This window comes from Gopherus flavomarginatus, chromosome 12 (genome assembly GCF_025201925.1).
Source record: "Gopherus flavomarginatus isolate rGopFla2 chromosome 12, rGopFla2.mat.asm, whole genome shotgun sequence".
In the NCBI taxonomy this organism is placed as follows: domain Eukaryota; kingdom Metazoa; phylum Chordata; order Testudines; family Testudinidae; genus Gopherus; species Gopherus flavomarginatus.
This window is the reverse complement of record NC_066628.1, coordinates 36,593,125-36,610,861: the sequence shown is the minus strand read 5'-3', so window position 1 is coordinate 36,610,861 and position 17,737 is coordinate 36,593,125. Positions and strand designations below refer to the sequence as shown.

General features: G+C 48.7%; 1 protein-coding gene across 1 annotated transcript; it reads left to right on the top strand.

The window, feature by feature from the left end:
* The first annotated feature begins 560 nt into the window (after positions 1 to 560).
* On the top strand, positions 561 to 15,682 carry UBALD2 (UBA like domain containing 2). The gene is made up of 3 exons (XM_050919413.1): positions 561 to 1,085; positions 2,805 to 2,867; positions 14,046 to 15,682. Exons 1-3 carry the CDS (start codon positions 966 to 968, stop codon positions 14,364 to 14,366), a joined length of 504 nt encoding a protein of 167 aa, XP_050775370.1. The 5' UTR covers positions 561 to 965; the 3' UTR covers positions 14,367 to 15,682.
* Positions 15,683 to 17,737: the final 2,055 nt, after the last annotated feature.

Here is a 17,737-nt window from a genome sequence, read left to right as displayed (position 1 = left end):
TGTGCTTTTCCGGGGGTGGGGGGGAATTGGATTCCATTGTTTGCCATGTCTCAAAACTAATTAAAAAATAAATAAACAACAAGAAATAGCAACCCTCAACTCCCAAGATTAAATAAACTGCAAGAATCGGAAGTTGCAAATGTGCTTTCTATTGTGATAAGTTTGGTTCTCAGGATCACTAGTTCTTTCAAAGGAAATGAGTCAGAGCTGTTTCTGCTGTTGCTCAGTCGAGTCCTGCTTTTCCAGCTGAGCATGTTGGTTTCAATGAAGCTCCTGAATGAACTTGGCTTTACAAACATTTTTTTTTTCAACCAGAGAAAAACAGAAGGGGGTGACAACCAATCAACAAGCCAGCCGGGCTTTCCAGCTCAGTTCGCACAACAGCACAGCCTCACCCCGCCCCTGGAAAGACAGAGGCCAATGATGGGCCTCTCCCTATCCAAAACACAGCAGCCATCCAATGGGGAAAGAGCCCGATGGCTCGTTCTCCCCCAATGAAGCATGAGCTGGGGGGAAGGGAGCGAGAGAAACAGCCACAGCCTGGGGAGCTGGAAGATTCGAATCGAACGTTCATACATGTGAAGAACACGGCGGTGGCCAATCAGCGGGCTTGGAACGCCGGGAACGGAACGTTGAGACACCTCCGGCCTCCCCCCCGCTCTTTCCCCACATGCTCCTCCCCTGCTGCTGTTGTTTGTGGTGCTCAAGCAGCCGAGGAGCTGAGGGACTGGGGCAGGGGGGAGCACAACATAACCGGCTTGGTGCCGACTGAAGCAGGCAGGGGGAAGCAGGGGTGGCTTGGCCGAGCCGAGGGACCACGGGGAGCAGAGTGTAGGGTGGAGAAGGAGAAGGAGAGAAGGGCCTTTGTGGATTTCTCCCCCTACACACACACGCACGCCGCAGCGGCACAGTGTGTGTGTGTTCTGCCCCGATTCCCTCGTTGTTGTGGTTTCGTTTCTCTCGCCATGTCGGTGAATATGGAGGAGCTGAGGCACCAGGTCATGATCAACCAGTTCGTGCTGGCCGCGGGCTGCGCTGCCGACCAGGCGAAGCAATTGCTGCAGGCGGCTCACTGGCAGTTCGAGGTGCGTGGCTTGGGGGGGGGGGGGGGGACGAGACCCCCACGGGGGGGCGGGGTTCGTGGAGGGCCTCGCGTGCTGCTCCTCCTGCCTTTCCTCTTTCCATCCCCCTCTGACCCTCGGGTTCACCCCTTTCCTCCACCTAATCGCTCCCCTTTGCTAAAACAGTTGGCCTTGGAAACAGTTGTGGGGGTGGAATGTGTGTGTGTACGCGGCTTTAAATAACAACAGCTGGGACACTGCCGGCCGTGCCACACGGGGCCCTGGCGCCGCCGCTGAATGGCAAGTTAGGGAGCTGCACATAAACAATCCTTTTACTAGGACTTCATTACGATTACCTATTGCAGCAAGTGCCTTCGGGGGCCAGCAACGCACGAGGCCTCGCACGTAATGTCTGTTGCTGCTGTTGTGGGTAGAAGGGAGGAGGGGAGAATACATTTTATTCATGTAATTTCCGAGGGGGGAGAAACCGGCTTGCAGATCGCCTGGTGCCTATTTATGTATCGCGCTGTAACCAAATCTGTGGCTCTCCTGGGCCTTGGAACGAAGCATAGAAACATGGTCTGGTCTCTCTTCGCCCCCGATTCCTCTGGTGGAGGAGAGAATTCATAGGGGAAGCTGGCTCCGGAGCTGGGGAGAGGATTCATTATGTGCTGAACCACTTCCCAGCCCCACACGGGGATGCGGAATACGGGGGAAGCCTGTGTAGTAAAATGTGGTGTCGCCGTTTTTCGGTTGTGTTTTTTTCAAAGAGGGGGCTGTTATGTAAGGTGATAACGGCTTTAACTCCCTTCACGTGGATAAAGACGGGGGAGGAAGCGGGTGACAAGTGTATTTTTATATATATATATATATATATATATATATATATATATATATATATAAAGACTCGCATCAAAGGAAATAATTACACGTGGGGCTTTGTCAATTTCTTGCTGCTCTGTGGGCGAAGGCTTTTTTGGTGTGTACGTTCCTGGGGAGACTTCGTGACACTGCCCCTTTTCCTGCCCCGATTTATTGTCATTCGTGTCAACGAAACCGACCTGGGGTCTCTTAGCCAGATTTTACTGGCGTGCTTTGATGGTACGTCGGCCGGATTCTTCCTTGCCTGGCAGTGTTTTGCGTTTCTGGGTTAGGTAGGCATGAGATCAGTCCAGTTGGGGAAGGGCTCGGGGCTGTGTTCTTGTTTTGGATTCCTTTGTAGCTTCATTCCTCCTTTTGCAGGGGAGAAAATTAGCATTTCAAAGCCAGTCCAGGCCTGTGTTGTGAAATGCAAACAGCTAGATCAATCATGTTTGTTTGTTTGTTTGTTTCCTTAAATTATTTGTTTACAGTTGAAACATACTCAAGGGAGGAAAAACAAGATCTAATCACTTTTTGATAAAACACAACATTTCCCGGGTCTTTACTAGCACTAGCCCCTATCCCAGTGGCTCTCAAACTTTTTTACTTGTGACTCTTTTCACATAGCAAGTCTCTGAGTGCGCCGCCCCCCCCCCATAAATTAAAAACACTTTTTTGTATATTTAACACCATTATAAATGCTGGAGACAAAGCAGGGTTTGGCGTGGCGGCTGACAGCTCATGACTCCCCATGTAATAACCTTGTGACCCCCTGAGGTGTCCTGACCCCTAGTTTGAGAACCCCTGCCCTATCCTGTGTGTCTGCATTTCCCCCTTTGCTCTGTCTGACTGCTGGAATTAACTAATTGTTGTTTTTTGCAGACTGCTTTGAGTGCATTTTTTCAAGAAACTAACATTCCCAACAATCATCACCACCATCAAATGGTAAGTGATCCAAACTTCACAGACATGTGCTGTTCCCTATGTTATCTTCATTTCCTGTGGGCTAGAACGAAATTTACAATGGTGCATTCTTCCTCCCTCCCACCCTCCAAATATTCCTTAATCTCATGAATAAATGAAATCTGAAAAGGTTATTTCTTATCTTGGAGAGCCTCATAAAAGCAGCTACAAATGCTTCATCAGTTGCCACTCTTAACCACCCCCCTACCTGTTAAAGTTTTCTTATGACAAGCCGTATAAAAATATGGAATCAAGGGGAGGGATTCCCTGTTTCGCACATGCAGCGTCTGCATTTTTGGAGGCCACCTTTGATACTGGGGAGGGGAACACGAGGCTGGAAGCAGAAGTGGTTGTGCATTCAAAACTCTCCGTTCTCGTGACAGCCATATTGGTCTGCAACAAGAGAAATACACAGACTGCAAATGTAAACAAGAGCCAAAATGTCTGCCAGGAAATAGTTTGTCTTCACATAGATCTAGATCGTTGTAACAAGTACAAGATCTAAGTGAATTGGGTTGGGAAAGCGGGGCAGGCCCTTTCCCTCGAATGTTTCCTCAGAACTTTCAGCAAAACTTTACTTGACCTTGGCTGAGGGCAAATCTCTTTAGCGAAACAGAGGAAGTTTTTTTTTTTTTTTTTTAGGAAGCTAAACCAGTGCTGTGTGTGAGGATAAATAGTGGATGGAGGCTAAGCCATCAATTTTTCTTTTCCTCTACTTGCCATTGTTAAAACCTGCAGTCAGTTCTAAAAGATTTGGAATAAAACAGAAAAATGGCTCTCGGGAACTTGGTATTAACGCTCTTATTTCCTCACTTAATACCTTTTCCCCCTCCTTTCTGGCAGAAAATTTCTTGCCAGTATTAGAGTATCATGGAGACCTGAGCAGAAACAGTTCCCTGTTGTGCTAGGTGCTGTGCAGACAGCCCTGCCCTGAAGAGCTTTCAGTCTAAATAGACAAGACTGAGTGTGGCGAAGGAAAACTGAGGCACAGATTAAATTACTTGCCCAACGTCATGCAGCAAGCTAGTGGCTGAGCTGGGCATCGAAGTCAGATATCCTGAGACTTAGTCCAGTGCCTTTCTCAGTAGAAGAGCCTGTGTGAAAGGAACTAGATTTATTTTGTTCCTTCACTCCTAGGCCTAAAACTAGATTTATCCTATCTTGTATTTGTAAATTAGCTTGGAAATTCATAGGCACTGTCCCTGGGTGGCTTGATTGAGGGCAAGCTTTCACTCAGGCTAGAGGTTGCAGTTACTAGTTTACAAATCCTGATCAAGCTCTGAAGATGCAGAGGTGATTGAAGCTGTTTGAAATGCTTAACTCACAGCAGGAGTGATTCCTTACCAAGCTGAATCATTTACTGGTTGGTTGCTACAGGAAGCTTAACGTATTTTAATCAGGCTGGTTTACACGAGAGTATTAAAACCCCCAGAACTGGAATATGAACCGAAGTGAAATCTACCTCCAAGCTCTTATTTTAAATAAGGGAGGCCAACATTTTAGCCGATAGCCCTGAATCACTTAAAAATTCAACACTGAACAGTCATTTCTGGTGTTCTAAAAATCTTTGAACCCTGATACTTAGTCAGATGCAGGAGCAGTGACATTGGCGTGCTTGTCCCATTACTCATAAAACGATTTGACACTCAGATCTAAGCAGATCTTCAGTTACGAGGTTGTCTCATCAAAAGAAAAAGGCAGAGGAGCCTATTCCTGAATGCTTTAAAACCTCTCTTTGCTGTCCAGTGTTCACCCTCTTCATTACAAGCTTACAAATACTGGATTCTCTAAAAGCAGCTTAATAGTATTTCCAAGCAAAGGAAATCTTGGCTGCTTGGTAGGCTAGCTTCACCCCTCCCTCTTTTTATAACCAGTTACACATTAATCAGGAAACTGGTATACATGTCATGATCCGCAATGTGACCATTCTGTTTGCCAAATGTTATTCATCTCTCGTTCCCAGATACTAGTCTGACTTTTGTGCTGCATTTTTGTTGTTGTGTGGTGTTCCCTGTGTCCTAACGTCTTGATTTCTGCTCAAACTTAAATGCCATGAACAATTTTGATCACTGAGAGAATGGACATTAAGAGGAGAGGTTTTCCAGTATCTTGATTTGTTCTGAAACGCAATTTTACAAGTAAAACTATGAGCAAACCCCACCAAAAATTGCACAAAGTGAGCAGCTACACACCATCTCAGATACACCTGTCTCTCTTTAGATAAGAGAGACTCCCCATATCACACATTCTTACACACCATTAACCTTATAAATAAGTCGCTCAATTACACTATTTCCATCCTGTCAGTACACTCATCTGAAATGGGATGTGAACATTCCAAGTGAAGAATTTCTTGGGACACCCAAGGGTAACTTCATCTGTTTAAAAAAACAAACAGTATTCTTTGTGGACAGGAGAAAAGTCATGTAGCAAATGGGGTGCTTTTTAGTCCCCAGTCCTGCAGACTGCTCAGCATGGGTAACGCCCCAAGGGAGCTCAGCTGGAGTGTGGCTGCCTGAAATTCATTGCCAGACTGGTGCCTTTTACCTGGTAACTGAAAGTTCCATATAGTTTCCAGAGCAGAAATTCTAATAGCCAAATTTCACTTGTTGAAGGATAGAGGCGAACCCTAAAGTGTGAGTGTCTAGATTCTAAAGTGGCTCTGAGGTGTTGAATTAGTTGGTTTGGTTTTTTAATCAGGGATGCATAAACTGAGTGGAACCGACTCTGGCCTTTTACTAGATCTGATTCATTGCCCTAAAATACAGGCGATGTTGATATTGACAGAAGCTGGGTGGGAAGTTAATTGGCCCTGCTGATAAAACTGCAGGCCCTCGCCTGCAACAAGGAGGGTCGCTGTCCCTGCATAAAGATGCCCCGATCACCCCCCTTTGACTCTTGTCAATTGCTGCTGTCTGTTTTCTGTTCCTCTCCCCACCCCATGGTGCATTGGGAAAAATCCTAGGAGCAAAAAGGTGCCTGCAGAATGTAAGCAAAATGCCCCCCACCCTCTTGTGTTACGTTGTCCCGGCTATTTTCTCAAGCATGGTCTGGTCTGGTAAGGATCCAAATGAGGCAGGTTTGAGACCCACCTTTCCCTGCCCTTTGCTGTGCAGAAGTCAGTCCGTAAATTAGCAAATCCAATATCCTGGTCCCGTAAAGCAAACCAGCCAGAAAAGAGGAGCCTATTTGTCCTTTTTGTTGCTTTTTGTTTGTTTGAATCACTTTGTTTAAAAAATAAAAATAAAAATTCCCTTCTGCCCCTGGGGTGAAGGTTCAGCGCCAGACAGAGTGCGTTTCTCTGGCCAGCATTCTTGTTAAACACGCAATATCCACCCAATGCACAAAGGTCCAGCAGCTCAGAGGCCCCCTCCCTCCAGACATGCTGTCACATGGGGTCGTGTCTTCTGAGCACAAACAAGATTAACTTATTTATTCAACGTATCGAATGGGCTTGTCCTGCAGGCAGCTGAGTGCCAAAGGATAAAAGGCAGTTCAAGTTATTGACGGTGTCTGAATGAAAAGGACCATGGGGAATTTGGGGATCAAACCCAGCTCTTTTCCTCCATTTTTCAGGCAGAAGTCTCAGGGGCAGCATCCTGTTACTCTGGTGTACACTTGAAGTAATTCCACTGAAATCAGCTAGAACTGATCCTGCTACCCCACGTATAGCTGAGATCAGAATCTAGCCCCGGGGAGGGATAGCTCAGTGGTCCCCAACCTTTTTCGTCTGGCGGGCGCCGGACGAAGAGCCACCGAGGACTGTGGCCAGCGGACGAGTGTCCACTGAAAAATCCCGCTGAGAATCGGCAATGTCATTAGGCATCACCGCTGAAATGCCACTGACAAGCAGCGTCATCCAGAGGCGTCGCCGCCGAAATGCCACCAAAAATCAGCGGCACTTTGGTGGCAACGCCTCTGGATGACGCTGCTTCTTGGTGGCATTTCAGCGGGTGCTCATCCGCCAGACAGTATGCGGGCGCACATAGATGCCCCAGACACCACTTTGGGGACCACTGGCTCAGTGGTTTGAGCATTGGCCTGCTAAAACCAGGGTTGTGAGTTCAATCCTTGAGAGGGCCATTTAGGGATCTTGGGCGAAAATCTGTGTGGGGATTGGCCCTGCTTTGAGCAAGGTGTTAGACTAGATGACCTCCTGAGGTCCCTTCCAACCCTGATATTTTATGATTCTAAATGGCCCTTACACAGTCTCTTGAAGTTCACAAACAAACTCGGGCTCTGCTGGTTCAACAGAGAAAGAGGAGTAGGACTAGCGTAACCGGAGCCTGCAAGTTGTGATTTCTCTCCTGTTGCTCCCCGCAACCATCAGAGCGTCTGCTGACCTGTAGCTACGTATTGCAGATCGCTTTCTGATGGCTGTCACTTCTCCTGAAACTGATAGTTTCTTCTGCCTTGCTCTTTGAAGATTTAGGTACTCAGGCCACTTTGCACATGATCTGGTTTGCATTCAGTAATTTGTACCACCTTAACCGAGGGTCTCATTCTGCCACTTTGTATTGAACAGTGCCTTTCTCCACACATAGCCCTATTCACTTCATGGGGACTGCTCCATGTGGGTAACATGGCAGAATTGGGCTTGCTGTCTTTAAACTAAGGTGAGCTGAGGACAAACCCACCTGGATTCCTTTTGGCTGCAGTATTTAGGGATATTTTCAAACTAGACTATGGGAGCGCTTTGCATAATCCCAGCTCTTACCAAGAATTACCAGGAGACGATACAAAAGTTATGTGGGAAAAAGAAGGTAAATCCTGAAACTCTCTCTGTTAGTGTATTTACTACGTAGGAATAGGTAGACTGGATCAGACCCAAGATCCATCTAGTTCAGTATTTCAGCTATGACAGAGGCCAGTGTAAGAATCCCAAAGGAGGTAGATGCTCCTTACTCCTTCCACCAAAGATTTTTGTCTATTACCTAATAATTAGAGATTGTCTTAAGCCTTGAAGCATGAGGTTTTGTCTCTTCCAAAATTAATTAGCGTTACCTCTAACAACTCTGGATATTATCATCAAGAGTAAAAGATTGGGCGCTTATATGAATAAGTTTTTTTAGCACTACTGACATCCGGTGGCAATGAGTTCCACAGTCTAATTAGATAAGAAATCACGGGAAAATCAGTTATATTCCCTGTTCAGGTTGTGTGGCAAACACTTAAAAAAACAAAACAAAAACCTTAGACATGTGTCTTAAGATCTTGAACACCCTCACCCGTCTCCCCCACAAATTGATTTGGGCAACTGTGTATGGTGAGGGAGTGAATCAGGTTTAATGCAACCTCACTTCCATAGAATTGGTACCAGTTACAAAATTCTGCCTTTCCATTCCCTCCCAACACAAGGCAGGTGTATGAAAGAGCCTGTTTGCAGGCACAAATTTGAAGGTACAAAGAAAGAGCCTCCTTTGAAACTTGACATATAATATTTTGTATAAGATGGATTTAATTAGGATAGGTTTTAAAGGACTTAGCTATACCTAAGCCTCAGTGACCTGCAGGAGAATTGTGGCAGCTCTGCCTTTCTGGATGAGAAGAACATACACGAAGAACAAGTACAATGTTTAGAAGTTGACTTAGGCCTGGTCTACTCACAAAGTTGAACACAAGTGTTCGATCTGATTTCCTTAAACCAACGCGGATCCCTTTGTGGACACTCCTAGTTCAGTTTAAGCCTAATTTTTACCAGTGGAGCTTCAAAAGCTGCAATAAAGCAAGTCTAAAACGAGTTAAGAGGGTCCACACACGCAGGTTTGTACTAGAGCAACTGAATCACTTTTTAAACTGGTGCAACTTCTGTGTGTGGACAAGGTTTTGGTGCAGTGCTTCTCTTTAAGAGGAAGACACCTACAAATCCCATCCTTTCTAAAAACCCAACAAAACCTCTGTCCTTTTGAAAACATGCGTCTCTAGGAATTGTTCTTACAAGGCTGTTTATAAAGAGGGATTTTTCTGGGAGGTCAGTAATGAATTCTCATGCTAGGGAGCGATTTCGGAGATTATGCCCAGAACTAAAACTAGCAACTCTGCTTCCGGTTGCTGAGCTACAGTATTAATTCTGCAGCTTTTGTTTGTTGTTGTTGAAGGAGGCGGTTAGGAAGGGTGAGTCACTGTGTGTATGTGTGTTGCAATCCCTTCCCTTATGCCTGCACCCTCCCCCATTCATTATTTTGGCCAGTGTCGGTATTTCTTAAGTTCTGGGCTTGCCGTTCTGCCCTGGGCCGCTAGAGGGGAGCAGCTGGGACAACCTCCCCCTCTGGGTGTATTGCTCTTGTAGCAGGAGGGACGGACTCCACTAGTGACTTCCTGAACCTGTCCTTTGAATCACAAGGGTGTGGCCTTTGTGGGCTGCCTTCCTAACTTCTCTTTCTCTAGGTGCAAGCATGCGATTCTCTAGGGAGCCCGCCCACCAGGAGGTACCCACCTTTTGTTAACATGCTGATCTAGGCCCTGATTCAGCAAAGCACTCACCCATGTGCTTAAAGTTAAGCACGTGCCTAAATCTTTGCTGAATCAGGGCCTAGTTACTACCTAAACCGTCTGGAGCAGGGGACTGCATCTTATCAGCTTTTTTGCCTCCAGTCAAGTACATCGAAGTTGATAGACCCCCACAGACTTCAGGGCCTGATGATGATACAGGCTGCTGCCTGCTCCTAATACAGCCCAGGCTAACCATTTTTCTGCCTCTGCTAGTTATGCTTTTTTCACTTCCATTCTGCTGCTCCGCAGGCTCTGTGCTGCGCGCTGTCTGTGCACTAGCTTTAGCTAGCTTGCTCCGTCTCTCGTGGGCTGGTTTCAGTGTTGGCTTTTTCTCTCTCACGGCTGTTGCACAGAGAGGGTGTGACACTGATTACAAAAATATAAAGACCTATCACAAGACTAAGCTGGAGTCCCGGGGAGGGCCTAGAAAGGAGGAGAGAGGAGGGGCACTTGAGACTAAAATTAGAATGAATGGTTTACCAGGAAATGAAAAAAAGCTGATAAGTTGCTTTTAACAGTGGCTGGCGTGTGTGTGTGTGTGTGTGTGTGTGTGTGTGTGTGTGTGTGTGCGCGCGTGTGTGTCCACTTCTCACCTTCCAACTATCACAATTTACCCAGCTCTAAGGGAGTGGGAAAGATCATCTAAAATAGCCAAGAACGGTCCAACGCTGGCCCCAGCACAAAATTTACTCCTTCACCTGGATTATAATGGGAGGAAGTTTATTTGCATTACAATAGCAGCTAGGGGCCTCAAAGGAGAACTTCCTCATCTGTCCAGCATTGCTTGCTGGGGGCTAGTAGAATTCTGCAAGGATGACCAGAAAGAAGTTAAATCGTGTAAAATCTTTGGTGCAAAGACCTCTCGCTGTCGGTCTCTCTGGCGTCACCCACATTAGTGGCCTGGGTGTTCAAAGATTGCTTCACTTCTGCAAACGGTTGCACAGCCACTCAGTGGCGCCCCCCCCCCCCCCAGCTTTGTCCCCTGAGAGATCTGTAATGGTCTGACTTCTCCTTCCTCTTTGCTGTATCTGAGTTGTGCATGGGGCTTGCCAGTCCTGGAGGGTGCACTTCCCTTCTCCCCAGGCTTGAAGTAGCCAGGTTCCTCCCCTTCGCCCTCCCACACCTATCGCATATTCTGACCTTTTGTACACATTGTTTCTCCCGGTCTATTTATAGTGGGTGGAAATGTCAGATGTGGGTTTGGGGGCCTCTCTGATTTTTGCCTTTAAAAAATCCAAACCAAACCCCTTTGTTCCACCTTTTAAATGTGCCTCTGAAGGATTCACAGATTATGAAGGTGGGACAAACCAAGACAATCAGATTGTGTTGCGGCTAAATCTGAGGGCATTTGCCTTCCCCCAGTGTCCTCGGTGTTGAGGGTGGGGGGGTAGAGCCTGGGCCTGAGGAGCAGAGTTGCAGTAACCCAATCAGAGCAAAGTCCTCAGTGAGACAGCAGAGGTAGCCGCTCATCCTGCAAGTTCTGTTTGTTGTGGTAACGCTCCTGTCTCGGTTGCTACCCTGGGTCACTGGGATATTGTTAACATGAGGCCCTGGTGATTCCGGAGAGGGGACCCACGATCTGGACACTTGTTTAGCAGCAGGAGTAGCACTGCACGTACACACGTCTTCTCTCCCCCCCACCCCCCCACGAGACCGCTGATCAGGCAAACAGTCACTGCCATGTGTTCAGGGACTGCTTTATAGCCTCTGAATCACTTTTTTGCCATTGGAACCTCTAACTCCTAGTGAATTGGGAAAAGCCGAACCCCTGTCCAGCCATGGGTTAGAAGGGAGATCAGATCCCTTGCACTAGATCTATGGAAACTGTTTGGAGAGATGGGTGGAGGAGGCTGTGGTTTGCAAGACCCTTTATTCCTGTAAAAACTGAAATTTTCCTTTCACCCTCTTCATTCCCCTCCACTGGCTATAGGCAGATATGGCACTGATCTGATATCTGCAACATATGCTATTGGACTTAACCCAAAGGGAGCCTGTGGTTTTAGAGCAGAGGCTAGAAACTCAGGTAGATCCAGTTTCTCTCCCAATACTGATGCCTTTCAAAAAAGAAGTGGTAATGGATCAGGCCTGGTTGCCTTGGAAAGGAACGAGGAGGAACCAACCATAGGGCTATTTTGGTTATGTTCGCTTCGTAAATTATGCTGACTACACTGATGGATTTGTTATAAAACCCTGGATGTGGAGATCCATTTGGAAACTGATGTTCTAGATTTTGTCATGTCAGTTATGACTTTTGACTATACCTGCAATTTGCAGAACAGATCACAGGGGCGGACTAGGAGGCACCTTATCAGACTATTTGGACAGTCTTTCAAAGAGGTACCTGGAACTGGTTTGTCACCTTTTTCGGGACCTTCTGGTTGACTCTTTTTAGGGAGTTTTCTTGTAATAAGTTAAAGGGATTCTCCATTGATTTGACCCAAAATTTAGGCTTTAAAAAAAAAACAAAACTAAAAATGTTTCTATGACCTTTAAAAAGTTAGCTGCACGGGGTTGAGCTTTTAAAGTAAAAATTCCCCTGCATTAAAGCAGGGCATAGGTGTGCTAGTGCATGGAAAGGGAGTGAAATGGCTAGTTGGTTTTTTTTTTTTTTTTTCCACTGTCACAGCCCGTGTTTGAAAGAATAAATTCCCTTTCTCCCCCAGGGAAGAGTGAATTAGACTTTCAAAATCTCTCCATTTCAAGTATTTAAAGCACTGTTAGTATTAGGCTAATAGGATCCCAACCGCCAAATCAGATTTGTCTGGGGATTTTTATTTATTTACACCCACTGTTACAGTGATTCTTAGAATACTGGAACTGGCCAGTTATTTGAAACATTCCTTTTTTGGCTGGTTTGTTCATTTGGCAGCGCTTTGCATATAGCCAGTTTCATCCTTTCCCCTGTGAAATGAGTTAGTCAGTTTCCCCTCTTGGCCTGAGTGTCTCGGTCCTTTGCTGTTGTGAGAGGTTTTAAATAGGAAAATGTGACCGTGACGACAGAGACTGGCTGGGGGGAGAGTTGTTCAGGGACAGCTGGAGCACCCAAAAGTACTCCTAACTCAGAGTACCAAGCGTAGCAGGGCCCTGACCTTGGGGTTCCTAGGTACGACCATGTTGCTTCTAAATAATCTCCTTCAGAACTGACTAGATTTCATTTCAGTTGCAGCCCTTTAAAATAGCTTTACATTTTTCAACCTGCTAGCGCCCCTTTAAGATCTTGATGCACAGCAGCAAGAGAAGCAGGCAGTGAAGTTCTGTGTACAGAGCCAGCACCATCCTCAAAACGAAGCCAGCCACAGCACAAGCAGAACAGGCTGAACCCAGGGCAGAGCCTTGGTGAATTTCACCTGAAGGCTGGTGAAGGGAGAAGAGTCTCGCACCGACACACCTTAAGCCCTGGAGCTTTTAGCCAATGTTGAGAAGAGGCTGTGCCTCCTCCCCGTGCCAGGAGGGGCTGCAGGTTGCTGAGAGAATCCTGGGTGCTGCATTTCAGAAAAGCAGCAGAAGGGGTGGGGCTGACTGCTGAGATTCAGATGTGCCTTTGGGAGGCAAGTGGAGGAGGGGTGGATTGGTTTTAGCCTGTTCTGAGGCGGGATGGTGGGTAAATGCCAAGATCTTCCCAAAGTCGCTGATCACGTTGGGAGCACCGGGGAGGGGGACCCGTATCACGCTGATCCCTTAAATCTCTGTGTCGTGGATACGGGTCCCCCTCCCCGGTGCTCCCTGAGGGAGGCCGTTCAGTCACAGAAAAGTTGAGCTTTACTGGTAGCATTCATCAGAAGACGGCAGCCTCCTTCCAACGTAGAGTGGTGGGAACGTTCTGCTGTTTCATTGGCGTGCTTTGTGGAGGTTAGAAAGTGGTGGTGTAGGGGGCCGGTGTCTGGCAGACTAGCAAACGTGTCGTGTCAGGTTCATCAGGTGCCCTAGGCCAGCAGGGGACAGGGACAAGTGGTCGGGCAAGACGTGGTAGAGGAATCTAAGGGCTGGGTTCCTTTGATACTGGAATAGGACAAAGGCCACAATCCTGAATGGGATGGCCTGGATGCCATTACAGCAATGGCTTTCCTCTATCTCTGATGTCAGCGGCTTTACACCCCCCCAGGAGAGGTGCAGAGGGGCGAAGTAATTTTTTCAAGGCCAAGCCAAGTTGGTGCCACCAGTGGAATCAGAACCCAGGCTATCCTGGGTCCCAGGCTTACAATCAGACCACTCTAGCCCAGCAAACAGAGAAATAGAGCGGGAGTCACGCTTCAGGCATGGGTTGTGGCCTTGGGCAATGAACCAGTCTCTGTTGCCCTGTCTATACAGTCAATTACTAACATCAGTTCAGCTCCACCATCATTGGGAGCCCTAGTGGCCACCGCATCAGTTAGACTTGCTCTGATCAGGGCTAGATGTTGCAGTGGCTATAGCAGCACCCGTTTTACAGTAGGGCTGCTCAGGTGGCTATCCCAGGTGGCCTTCCAAACTTTATGGCAGGAAAAACGTCTCTGCTGCTGACATAGAGAGGGTTAGTGTCGTCCCTCCTTGAGACTGAAATGGTTTTAGCCAGGTAGTTCCCAGCTAACAATGACAGGTTCTGCCTTTCCAGCTCCAGCAGATGATGCCGCGGTGTTCTAGTGGTCGCTGATGTACGTGTCTGATGCTCTGTCCTTTCTCTCCCTGCAGATGTGCACACCTAGCAATACTCCAGCCACACCTCCCAACTTCCCGGACGCACTCGCTATGTTTTCTAAGCTGCGGACCTCAGAGAACCTACAGAGCAGCAACAGCCCCATCACATCTATGGCTTGCTCTCCACCGGGTAACTTCAGCCCCTTTTGGGCCTCCTCACCTCCCAACCACCAACCCGCCTGGATGCCACCCTCCTCTCCAACCAGCCACAACCTCCACCATCATCTCCACCATCAGCAGCCCATGTGGCCACCCGGGTCTCAGCAAGGAGGCTCCCAGCAGAAAGCTATGGCTGCAATGGATGGGCAGAGATAAGACTGCATAACACTGAAGTGGGGGACGGGGGGGGGCAAGGCTGGGGGGAGGGGAAAACAGAGAAGAGGTGCAGGAGATCAGGGCAGTTGGGGAGGGGGTTCCCGAAGATGGCACTGGAATATTTTATAATTCTTTTTGTAACTCTGCTGGGATGGTTGTCAGCCCATGTGGTTTTTCCCTTCTGGAGCGTCAATAACTGGTCTTCTCTTTTTTAATATATAACTATATAATATATAAATATCTAATGTATATAAATCCAGAGAGAATGAGAGCAATGGAAAGAGATTGGGCAATGGAAAGAGACTGGCAGCCTGGTGGGCAATCGCAGGATGGTCACGATGCTGCTTGGGTGAAGAGGATGTTGCTGGACACTGAGAGCTTCCCTTGGGCACAGGGTGGGCTGGCTCAGAAGCTGTTGCCATTGGCTTCACTTCCCCACTCCTCTATTCTTTGGCTGCTGCTGCGGTGCCCCTAGATGAGACGGGGTTGCCGTCAGAAGGCTGTACGACTCGCGCCCATGGCTCGCCTGAAATCTGCTCTTACAAAGTGAGGGAGGAGGGTGAGACGCACCCACTGAAACGTGGCCGCTGTGGGAAAGTGTCCCACGCGGGGAGGGAATGTGCCCTTTGAACCCGGAACTCCCGTGCTGCAGGAACAGGATTGGGGAAGGAGATGTATGGCTGCTGGAACAACGTGGAGCAGGAGGAGCAGGGCACGTTGCTGACACCTCTCCCCTCTCGGTAATACCAGACTGCGTTTTGGCAGGCTCGGGGAACAGGCGTCAGAAGGACAGTGTGACTCTGAGATACTAGGTAGACCAGTCCGCTTTAGGTCAGCGAGAGGACTGGGGGATGGAGCCAGGGGTCTGGATTTTCTGGACATCCTTGCTGGGCATGGTAAAGCCCTCCTCCTTTGGCCTCTGTTGAAAATCATCCAAGTCTGCGCATGGGCCCCGAAAACAAACCAGCCTGGGATTCGTGCCAATGAAATCTCACCGTGCCCAGGCCCTGGGATGCACCCTTTTGCCCCCCTCGCCCTGGGGAACAGTTGGTCTCCTCCTCCCTCCTGCGCTGGCCCTGTTCCCACACCAGACAATGCTCAGCCTGGGGAGGCCGAGCTGGAAGGGCAGTTGTGCAAACTGTAAAGGACCATCCTTCCCCGCCCGGCTCAGCAGCAGGGGCCGAGGGCTCCTTCCAGCCACGGCAACAGGGAGGGGCTGCGACTTTGGGGTTTTAATTTCCAAATCAGAATCTCGCTTAAACAGGTTGAAGGTTTTTTATTAATTTAAAAATTAAAAAAAAAAATCACTTTTTTAATCTAACGGCTCCCTGACTTTTCTCTGCGCTGCTGCTGGGTAGCTAAAAACAACTCAGTGCCCCAGTAATGGTGAGCTCCACACCGGGTGCAACGAGGGAGACCAAGGGGCGCTCCCCCCCAAGCCTGCTCTTTCTGGTGCGCTCCGGTGCAGATTGTCACTCCCACCAGTCGGGCAGTGCCTTGGGTTGGCTGAACGCATACTAGTGCCTCTTTGCACTGCATCTCTCTGGCCAAGGGTGTTAGGCTGGGTCTAGGTACAGATTTTTTTACTGACTTAACTGTCTGATTTAAGAACATAGGAACACCAGACTGGGTCAGAGCAGTGGTCCATCTAGCCCAGTAGCCTGTCTTCTGGTAGTGGCCAATGCCAGGTGCCCCAGAGGGAATGAACAGACCAGGCAATCAGAGTGATCCGTCCCATCGCCCATTCCCAGCTTCTGGCAAACAGAGACTAGGGACCCTTCAGAGCGTGGTTTTACATTTTCTGCTGAATTGGTGCAACACCTAGTGTGGACACAGTTATAAAGGTGCCTAACACCATTCTCCTAACTTACTGGAATATGCTGTACCAGCATAACGGTGCCTCACTCCAGTATATCAGCATTGTGCTGCTTCCACAAGACTGGTTTCAAACACGTGGCCAAAGTGCTACATCAGAGGGTGCAGACACGTCCTTTGCCTGGCTGAGAATTCTGCCCCCCCCCCGTCCCCCCTTTTGTCCTCTTAGTCTCACTTGAACTCCAAAGCCGCTATTCTGTTTATAGCTGCCAGCGGTGACTAAGGATTTTCCTGAGCCTCTTCAAGGCAGGGCTTGAAAAGTTTGCCAGCTGCCTGCTCGCCAGAGGCAGGTATGAAAAGCAACGCCCTGGTGAAACAGACTGCCGGGAAAAGGGATGGGGCTGGGCTTCTTGCCAGGGGCCCATCTCAACCCTACAGAGGATCCCTCTTTTGTGTTCATCTCTGGCCAGTGGGAGTGTGGAGACAGGTTAAGTCTATGCCTCTTGGACTGATGGAAGTGGAAAAGCAGCTCTTTGCCCCCAAGCCCTGGCTGCTGGGAAGGGGAGGGCTGCTCATCCACTCTGCCACTCCCTTGGTGTCCTGTCCCGTCCCTCCCACTGGCCTCCCCTGCCACTGCACTCAGCTTTCCCCAGCACCGGTTCAGATTCTTGTCCCTTTGCTAGCCATAGCATTGGTGAGGCTTAGCCCCACTAGCTAGAACAGCAGCACTCAAGCTGCCTGCAGCCTTAGGAAGCCGGCACCATGTCTGTTTTACTGGGGGAAGGTTCTTAGCAAACAGGAAGCTTAAATTCTGCAGAAGTGCTAGTTCAAGTGCTCACACCCCATCCCAGAGCCTAGCTGAGCCTATGGTGAAGAGAGGAGAGGGGGGCTGGTCACTAAAGCAAAAGACTTAAGTGAGGTGCTACTCCAGGGATGGCTCAGAAGTGCTTAGTGACAATAAGGAGCAGCACGTGCTCAGTGTCTCTAGGAACGAGTCTTAGCAGAATAAACAAGTTATAACTCGCCATCATTAGCTCCAATGCAGTGGGGCTGGGGGAGCCTCTCCCCACCCCTGCCAGAGGCACCACACTTGGGGCTGGCCTGGTGGGAAGGACTCCTGGGTCCAGCATCCCCACCTGAAACCTATGGCAGGCCAGTCTCTAGGATGAGCCTCAGGCCCCAGTGTTTCAATGAGATGCTGCACATGTGGTGCACACTGAGGTGGAGGATAAAGGTTGAAGCCTTCCTGTTTTTTTCTGGGGAGGAGTCACCTGAGTTGGAGGGGCTGGTTTGGGGCCTTCTGCCAGCTCCCTGGAAAGGGTGGGTAAGCTGGGCCACCAAGATCCTGGGCCATGGACAGAGATTTTTCCACACAGCTGCTCCATGGGTTAGAAAGGAGGACCACTTCATGCCCTTCAGTAGAGGGGGGAGATGTGTGGCTAGTGCCCCTCCCCCAAGGGATCTTTCCTCTCCATGGTTCACAACCCAACCCTGAGCAGGCCCATCGCCCTGGGTAGCAGGCCGCCGAGCTGTATTGTAAGTGCAGAGAGCTAGCT